Source organism: Anoplopoma fimbria, chromosome 13 (genome assembly GCF_027596085.1).
Source record: "Anoplopoma fimbria isolate UVic2021 breed Golden Eagle Sablefish chromosome 13, Afim_UVic_2022, whole genome shotgun sequence".
Lineage (NCBI taxonomy): Eukaryota > Metazoa > Chordata > Actinopteri > Perciformes > Anoplopomatidae > Anoplopoma > Anoplopoma fimbria.
The window spans coordinates 10,581,560-10,591,273 of record NC_072461.1 but is presented as its reverse complement, the minus strand read 5'-3'; the positions used below and the strand labels follow the sequence as shown (position 1 = coordinate 10,591,273).

General features: G+C 41.0%; 1 protein-coding gene across 2 annotated transcripts; it reads right to left on the bottom strand.

The window, feature by feature from the left end:
* Positions 1-979: 979 nt before the first annotated feature.
* Positions 980-7,531, bottom strand: fsta (follistatin a). Of its 2 annotated transcripts, XM_054610936.1 has the most exons (6): positions 7,441-7,531; positions 5,882-6,073; positions 5,445-5,663; positions 4,815-5,039; positions 4,032-4,262; positions 980-2,020 (listed from the first exon to the last, which is right to left on the bottom strand). In XM_054610936.1, exons 1-6 carry the CDS (start codon positions 7,529-7,531, stop codon positions 1,932-1,934), a joined length of 1,047 nt encoding a protein of 348 aa, XP_054466911.1. In that variant the 3' UTR covers positions 980-1,931. The 2 variants fall into 2 exon arrangements, with proteins under 2 accessions (XP_054466911.1, XP_054466912.1); XM_054610937.1 differs by lacking the exon at positions 980-2,020 and having other exon boundaries at positions 3,989-4,262; positions 5,876-6,073.
* Between the last annotated feature and the right edge of the window lie 2,183 nt (positions 7,532-9,714).

Sequence of the window (9,714 nt, the reverse complement as noted above, 5' to 3'; positions counted from 1 at the left end):
AGGATGGTGTTAATGGAAAGAAACTCAGCACATCCAGAGGAATGAACCTTTGCTTTATGGACTACTCCTAGACGCATATTCCCTTTCTTTTATTCTAAACTTCAGTCTTCGCTTCATTATCAATCAGACTGTTGTTTTAATATAACTCATTGGTTTATTATATTATGGTTGATTTTTTAAAGGAATATAAGCTTCCCTATATTGATATGCTTCATTATATGGTTCTGATGAGTTTCATTTATAGTAAGGGTTCTTCAACCTGGTTTTGTAACTTGTGTATGGATTTAAAAATGCATATTCACAGTTTATGGAGTGATTGTAGGGCTTGATTGACTGTATTAAACGTTCAACTGTAGGCCTTCAACATATAAAGTTATTTGTGTATTTAATCAGGGCTCTATTTGAACATACTGTATTAGAAAAGGCTAGGTAGATATGGATAAAATCCTTTATCAGGGCGAATGTAATTTCCTGTAACAATAGTGATTTGTATCAAGATATAATTAAGTTTCTAGCATATCAGTTTAGAAACTGTTCTTTGATAAAAAAAAAAAAAAAAACAAAATTGAGATTAGTGTTTGTTTTTGGCTCATCTAAATGAACGAAATACATTATCATATTGATGGGAAAAATCCTTTAAAAATCCATGCCCACAATAGCCTAATAAACCCAGAGACATAAAATGATTGATTCCACAGTATATAATAGATGTTTACAATCACTCATGGTAGATAAATGTATCTCATCTCACCGTATACAGCATATTATCACTTTGCTACTGCATGTAGGTCTAACACTACATGTTAATCATAATGGAATAATACAGCAGAGTCAGAAAAAGTATAAGGAAAAAACTTTTATTGTTTCACTCTTCATATCTGTACAAATACCATCAAACTTTGTATGTACATATGACATTTACATAAAAAATACAAAACTATATATTCATAACAGAATTTTGTATTTCTCTTGTGATGTTTGAAAATAAAAATGCATTCTGGAAATAAAAGAACAAAAACAAAAAGAAACAAAGTGATGACGTCTGATATAGCGAAAGAGTACTGCAGTACGTTAGTCCTATTTTAGCTCTGCGAGAGCAATATGGAGCACATTGGCAAGAAGACAGCACACAAATGTTAATGGCACATTGTTTCCAACATAATCAAGTATTGTCCAAAACTTACCTCTGCTATAATGTGGTCAGACAAAATAAATGCTATTGAATAATGTCTTTAGTTGTCGTCTCCGTGTGGAAACAAATCCAAAGGGCTAAAACTGAGAAGTAACCAAAGAAATAAGAAAAGAAATACAAATGGCTCGGTTTTTTTTCTCTTCCATTTCATCATTGCTGTGTTGCAACCCTTACAATGCTCTTTTTGCAAAACCATAGAGATAATCCCTTTGGTCGGTTCTTATGAGTTGTAAACAAACCAGAAACACTTCTATACATAAAATGATTGATATATTCCCAATAAATAAACACACAGCCTAAACATGCATTTACGTATGTGTGACATAAACATCTGTGATAGAGATTTGACAGGAACAAGCAGAATTTTTACAGCTTCAGGGAATGCAATTTACAGCTTGTAGAGGACTCATACTTACACGGTAACATGAAAAATAAATAACACTGCTTCTCTTTGGACAAATATATTTCTTCATGATAAAAAAAAGAGAAAAGAAAGTAAAATGGGACAACAACAAATAAGAGGGAAATGAGTGGTAACACAATATATCATGGTAGATAGTAAGCCTGACATTGTAAATGTATAAATTATAAAACACACACAAAAAAAGTATAAATAAACATCTAGCAGACTGAACTATATGTATACTTCCTTTTTCTTTAAAAAATAAATAAGCATACACATAATGTACAGTATGGACATGATTCCTTGCCCTAGGACTGTTCCCCTAGTGACGGGGGCCTATCCATCCAGTATGGAAGATATATGGACATAGGCCATGTAGTCTGAGTCCTCATCTTCCTCATCCTCCTCCTGGTCTTCTGTAATGGCTATATGGGAGAATATATGGTAGCTGTTGTATGAATATGGACCACGGCAGCTCAGAATATCACTGAATGTTCTTTTTTTTTTTCAAAGAAAAAAAGCTCACAGCAAAAGTCACTCGCACACAGCTTCCCTTTTGTTTCTTTACATGTGTGTGTGTTTATATGTTTGTGTTTTTGCATCTCTGTGTGGGAGGAAGGGTCTGTATGACTTGGCATCAACAAATACTGTGGCATCATGAAATTTCCATTTATATGATCTAGCAAGTCAGGGATGCAGCAAGAGAAAAAATTGGGGTGATGGAAAAGAAGGGTGCAAGGGAGGCTTGGTAGGAGGAGGGGGGTTTGAGGGAGTCACAAGGTGGGTAAGGGGGCTCTGGATGGGTTCCAGTTTCTCTGGTCTCTTTTGGGCATGAATCCCTGAAAGCAGACACACACGTGACACACAAAAAAAGGTGCTCTTGTGTTCTCGGATTTGCTAGTTTTTCTTTGCTCGGATTGTTATTTTCTGGCTCAAACGTACAGGGAGGGAGGACTCTGTGTCGCAGCCTGGCCTTAGCAAACAGGTCAGAGATCAGCAACACAGTTCTGAGGTATTTTCTTTTCTTTCTACAGAAGAGATTTACATCGGACACGTAAAAAAAAAGAAAAAAGTTGAAGAAAAAAAAACAACAGAAAAGCGAGAGCAAATGACAATACGAAAAAAAGAAAAAAAGCAGGCAGTCCCTCATCAATCCAAATAGATTTGTCATTTCTGATACATATTCTGGTAGACAATACATTCACTGGGAAACAGCACGCACAATAAAAAGTTAGCTGGTGTGTGTCTTTTTCTAATGATGAGATGAGAAGGAGAGCGTGGTTCTACAAGCTTATCCCGTACACTGTAAAAGCATCATCATTTATATTTAGCTCATGAGGTGATCATAAAGTTGGTCCCTTGGATTCCGTTGCATACCTTAGGCACATCACATTAAGGTACTCAGTCAGGGAGAGAGAGGAAACTTACAAGGGGACACTCTTCTACATAGCAACTCGGAATGTAAATTTGATGCTCCCTTGAGGCTATTCTTCGATTTTTGACTTTTGATGGTTTGGCCCCCAAAAGGCTCGCTCTGGTTCTACGGTCGACTTAAGTCAAAATCCATCGTCCTCGTCGCTAACATGGCACCAATGTTACAATCACCTTATGCACATCGTATGGGTATAATCAAAAGCGTTCTGTTCTTACTGACATGTTGGCAGTGTGGTGAATGTCACAAGAGGCAGTGCATTTTGAATTGATTGATTACAGCGGAAAGCAACAAAAAAGGGTAAAAATAAAGATAATACAAAAAACACAAATACACCATTACCATGAGATTAGCAATGCGACCATGGAATTTACAAGCTGTAAAGATATGACCACTATCATAAAAATAAACCTGATAAAAAAGAAAAAGATTTTTTTTTTTTTTTAAACTGCATGAGGTTTCATGCCAACCTGCTCCTGCAGGTATCTAGCATGCTCATAAATTTGACTTTTAAGTATCAGGATTGTTCCACTGCAAACAATATCAGTCTCCTTTATGATCTGCGTTAATGGAGTTAGCTTTTCCAAGACTTTTATTCTTGAGTCTGCTGATATATCGTTAAGCTTTTTTCATTTACTTTTGTTTTGCAGAAAAATTGAGAAATAAAAAGAAGTAAAATCTAAAAAAAAGACCAACAACAACACAAGAACAAAAGCCAGCGACAGAGACAATGGCATGCAAGTTCTTCCATTCCCAAGTCCTTTTCTGATGCTGAAGCTGTGCTTGGTAGTGTGGCTGGGGTGGGATTTTGGGGGGGGGGCAAGTTTGAGGGTTGGGAGGGGGCGGGGGGTGGATGGGTGGGGGCTAGAGGGGGCACTTTCAGGGGAGGTTTTTTCTCTTGGGGAAGCAACTTGGAATATTGTCATTTTGCTTGGAGAGGGAGGAGGGCATTTTTTTTTTCATTCTCTTTCATATTTTCTTTTGCTTTTGTTTTATCTACTTACAGTTGCAAGATCCCGAGTGCTTGACCTCCAGCAGCACCCCCAAAGAGCAGGCGGCCTGCTTCATGGCACACTCACTGGGATAGGTGGTGTTGTCGCTGGCGCACACCGCCTCGTCCGTCCTGCTCTCCGGACAGGTCTCGTCGCACAGCGAGCAGCGTCCCCGGCTCATCCGAGCGTCCCACAGACACGTCTTCCCCGCGCTGCACTGGATGTCCTCACACGACTTGGCCTCTAGAGTGAGAAAGAGAAAGATGGAGAGAGAGAGAGAGAGAGAGAGAGAGAGAGAGAGAGAGAGAGAAGGGGGGAAATATTTGATTAGATGGATTATCATGAATGCTTTTCAAGTAGGATCAGATGACGGCTGTGATTTTTTTTGGACAGCTAAGCTAGGAATAAAAACTAAATCCTGTTTTATAGGGTTATGGCAGAAGGGGGTCATGTTTTAATTTGCATTCAAGGCTGCTTTCTGGATAAGAATCCAACTGACTCAAATATTAACTTGAAGCATGTCTTCATGGCCCCCAGCACTCCCCTGTTTTTGCTCCCCCTCTCTCCCTCCCCCTCTATTTCCCTCTCTCCCAAATGGGAAAGGGCTGCCAACATCAGGAAATAATAAGATGTCTATCATTTCTTGAGCAAACACAAGTAACTACCAAACTCTCTCTCTCTCTCTCTTAGACCCTCCTGCTCAGTGGAATGTTGGCAACAAAAGACCAGTGAGTGACTGCAGAGATGAAGGAAAATGCACTCAAAACAACATTCAAAGTCAGTAACTGGACTCACTGATGCATTTCCCCTCGTACGCCACTCCGATGGATCTGCCCAGGAGACAGGTCGCTCGTCTCAGGTGACACGCGCTGGCGTAGACGATCCCGTCGTTCCCGCACAGGTACTGCTCAGGCGACGTCACCTCGGGGCAAATCCGATTACACGTCACACAGTACGCGTTGTTCGTCTGGTCGACGACGCACGTGGAGCTGCCGGGGCACAAGACGTCGCGGCACGTTTCTGTCGAGGAAAAAAAAAAAAGAAGTTTAGACGTTGACACAAAAAAAACAAAAACTCGATTTATTGGCACAATCTCATACTGGGCAGATATTACACACAGGGGCGCCGAAAAGGGGGGGTAAAGGAGACGGATTCTAGGGGCCCATGATGGAGGGGGGCCCAGAGAGGCCCCTAATGATGATGAAATTATAATACAGAAAAAATAATGACACTAAGTTATTAACTAACATATAATCACACATGTTTTACATGTGATATGATAGTCAAAAATACCATTAAAATGCATAATTGTATGTAAAATAGCATCAAAAATTTTTGCCGCTGTGTTGGGGGCCCTGTAAAGATTCTTTTCATGGGGCCCAAAATCCCTAGCGGCGCCCCTGATTACACATAACATGCACTTACTCTTGCACTTCCCCTGGTACTGCACGTCCAGGTCGGGGTGGCCTTTGCATTTCGCCTTGAGCAGTGCGCATTCGTCTTTGTAGGTCTTCCCGTCGGAGCCGCAGACCGGTCCTTTCCAGGTGATGTTGGAGCAGTCCGGTGCGCACACGCAGCGCGGCTTGCTCCTTCTGTTCATCTTGCACCTCTTCCCGGGCCCGCAGTCAACATTATCACAGGTTTCTAAAAAAAACAAACAAACAGAAAAGTCCGAGTTAGGTGATGCTGGGGAACATGCGTGCCTTTGTGCGTAAAAATGTACTCTGGCGCATAAAGTGCGGAATCATTTACGCACTTCGGAGAGCGTAATAGATCACCGCTTTAGGATCTGTTAAACAAAAAAAAAATGACTTAAGGGTGTGTATTATGAAGATAACGAAGGGAAATGAGTGCACCTCCACCTTTGCAAGGTATGCAATTGGGAGCTCCGCCATTGAAGATCATCCACCTAAAGAGCGTGCTGTTGGGGACGTCCTCTTCGGTCCAGGACGTCCCCAGTCTTCCGCTCCGGCAGCACTCCTCCCTGCTCATCCCGGGCATGTAGAGCACCTGGCACCTCCCGTTCTTCCCCTGCTGCAGCCAGCAGTTCCCAGCTGTATACAGAAGAAAAGGAAAAGGGAAAAAAAAACTCGAATGTCACACGTTGAACGTCTGAAACCGCTGACCCAGACGGACTAGACACACACACACACGCACGCACACACACACACACACACACACACACACACACACACACACACACACACACACACACACACACACACGTATTATCCGAGACCCTCCCTCCCTCCCTTTCGCCCTCCCCGGCTGTATTTTGTCTGAATTTTTTTTTTCCTTCTTTTTGCGAGACAGTTAACACTTGCCTTTCCCCATCTGTGACTGACAGCCATTACAATGCAACCACAAACCACAAAAAAAAGTGAGAGGAATCTATGCTGGGGGGTGGGTGGTGGTGGTGGTGGTGGTGGTGGGGGGGGGGGGGGGGTGTCCTTTATTCCTAGAGGCTCCTTGTTATCAGCGCAACAGAAAGTGGAGCGTCTAGACAGCGTTAAATAGCAGCCAATCTCCTTGAGAGAACCACGGTCTTTAGCTGAGCACACCGCCTCCGTCTCGAACGCCTCCGAACAATATCCCAGACATGTATACCCGCCAGACAATGCCTTGCTTATTAGCAAAATCAGTGTAAAGTTCATTTAAATATATAAACAAAAAAAAGGATAGTTATCCCATTTCTTGCGGTACAAAAATATCCTTCGATCCAGACAACAGCAGGATGTCTGAACCGAAACAGACATAGTGTTCACAAGCTGGTGTGCTGCTTAAATCGTGGACATATTTATAGTATATATATATATATGTATCTTATTTGAACTACATGCTCCCGGACAAAATGCTAGGTGCAAATGTTTCCCTTCTTTTTTGTCAGAAAGATGTAAAAATGCAACCCCCCCCCCACCCCCCTACAAAAAAGAAGCATTTATATTGCACACACACACACACTGCTGGGTGGATTTGTGCGGGGAGACATATTTATAACCCGCCCTTAAAAACTCACAGTGGATATTTCTAAACTTTCTTACAGGGTTTAATGACAGCACTGTGAGCCACTAAACGCTCATCCAAAGTATCAGAATACGCTCAGGTAGCACGGCGTTTCGGCTCTAAGTGTGTGCCGCGTAACTTGCCTATAGTCTCACTTTGAAGTGTCCCATATGGCACCTGTTTTATGGACGCACCGCCTGATGCAGAGAGAGTTTTTTTTTTTATCAGCGAGGAGAAAAGATAAAAATACGGAAACTCACTTTGAAAAGTTTCATGGAGGCAGCAAGTATCCGACACTCGGACACGTTCTTTTTTTTTTTTTTTTTTTTTTTTTTTTTTTTTTTTGTTTGGCTGTCCGACGTTTTTTGAAAATACGGGAAAAAAATAAAATAAAATAAAGTTCTTAAAGAGAGCTTACCTTGAACTTTTTGATGTTCCATGAGGTGACAAAGCCATATGAACAAGAGAAAAAAGCCCGGGTGAAGGTGGTGTTTCAGCATCCTGAACATGATGGAGAGAGGCGAAGTGAGCTACGTATTTGACACAGGCGGCGCAAAAAAGTAATCTGCTTAAGGTGGCAGTGTTGAATAAGTGTCAGTCTGAGAATGCAGCCTCTCTTTTTAAATCTATAAGGGGTCTCGGGTTGACTGTCTCTGGTGGGCGGTCTCCTCTTCTGTGGGGGTGGGGAGATTTTTCTTTTTCTTTTTTTTTTCTTCTTCTTTTTCTTTTTTTTCTTTACCAAAGTTCTTTCAATCCCGATCAGGTGACATGGTTACGAGCAACTTTCTCTTTGCCACAATAATCGGAGGATATTGAAAGCTATACATGGCTGTATTTGTAGTCAAAAATGCACTTCGGAATTACGCATCTTTTGCGGTAAAATAAAAGCGCAAAGGCTGCGGGTCAGACGCAATGTGCCAGTTGATATGGATTTGTGTTTTGATGGGCAATATTATATAATATAACTATTATTAATGTTTCACTTTAATCGTTATGGTTTTTATCATCGCGATACATCAGTGCGACGCACAAAGCTCGCTTTTACGCACGTGTGCTTTTAAAGCTGTAATATATGAAAATATGAATATTAATGATTATAGTAATAATACTGATGATGGAGGTCATTTTTTAACTCATATATCAGGGGTTTTATTACTGTATAATCAGACAGGCCCACAGCCAACATGCCTATCCGGACATAACGTCAGTCCTTCAAATTAACGGGCACTACTTGTCGGTAACTGATATATTCTTTTCCACCAACTGCGGACAAAAGTGTAAATCTTTTGATAAGAGATGCCTTTTTGGTATACATCCGTGCCTCCAGACAATAATAGAATTCATAATAGTCCCGCAGCCGCACGGCTAATATTAGAACAGACAGTTGTTTGGGTTTCTCTCCCGGGTCAAGCTTTTAAATATAATCAAACCTGTTTCCGAAGAGGCTTCAGACAGAGGAGCGGGGTGTTGCATTTCATTGAATGAAACACACACACACACACACACACACACACACACACACACACACACACACACACACACACACACACACACACACACACACACACACACACACAGCTCTCCACTCACTGACGCACAGGCTGAACTCCGTCAGAAGTCCTTGCGCGACCTCTTCAGCGGAACTCTGGTTACAGCTCTCCAGAGCAGCAAAAGAGCAAAGTGTGAATCAGACACCAGGGAGTTCATTATCTGTCGGCTAGGAAGAAGACACTGTAATCCCCTACATTATTTTTATTCCGGGGACATATTACTTATGTCGTTAATCTACAAAATATGAGAATACATGCAACGGAAACTCTACTGTAAGAGTGGCTGAACTGAAACTGATCATAAAAAGCAGAAACATATTACCAGTCCTATTTCTTTCTCATATCTGTTAAGGGCTGTGTTGCATCCCTTGAACTTAAATCATCTCGTTATAACTTTTCTTGCAATAACTTTAGTTGTTTTCTTAAATTATATCAGAAACTATCAATAAAACAAACAGAGGATCAGAAACAGGAAACAAAGTGGTTTTCCAATTGAATTTTTTTTAAATCCGAAAACACACAGGATTTACAAAGAAAAAGATGTTGTAGTCATATTCACCCTGGTACATATTATTTTATAGGACCACCCACCTTCTCTCATCTAACACCAAAGGAAGAAGGTTTGATTTGTGGTGATACACTAACCACAGGACAACCAAAACGTGCAACAGGGTGCAGAAATGGTCCTAAATACCCATAAAATGACACTACATCATTAATGTAGATTCTCTCCGGCACTTATCAGCTACTTTTGATTATCTTGTGACAAATATTTGCACGTTTGGCACCTTCATATTTAGTGTTGGCATAAAGCCACCGTACACTGTATGACCGTTCTACAGCAGAACATGCTTATCAACATCTGTTCCACCTTACAGTTTTTATTATATCATCGGGACATTTCCCATTTCCGGATTAAGACTGAAGATTCGACAGTGTTTTGACGCAATCAGTCGGTAAAAATGATCTGTCCGAGGGTCACATACAACACTTTAATGCCACACTTGAGGAGGACTACTCTTTTTTAATGCCATGTTGCCCCATCCATCCCCTATCGTGAATTAAGAATTGAACGAAATTGATTGTCTGTCAAATTAGTGAACATGACAATTTATGAGCAAATCGAAAGCTGCATATATATA

Coding starts and splice junctions, on each gene's coding strand:
- fsta (XM_054610936.1), bottom strand. CDS start 7,531: ATGTTCAGGATGCTGAAACACCACCTTCACCCGGGCTTTTTTCTCTTG. Junction 6,074..7,440: donor GGAACATCAAAAAGTTCAAG/GTAAGCTCTCTT, acceptor TTCTGTATACAG/CTGGGAACTGCTGGCTGCAG. Junction 5,664..5,881: donor CAATTGCATACCTTGCAAAG/GTGGAGGTGCAC, acceptor TGTTTTTTTTAG/AAACCTGTGATAATGTTGAC.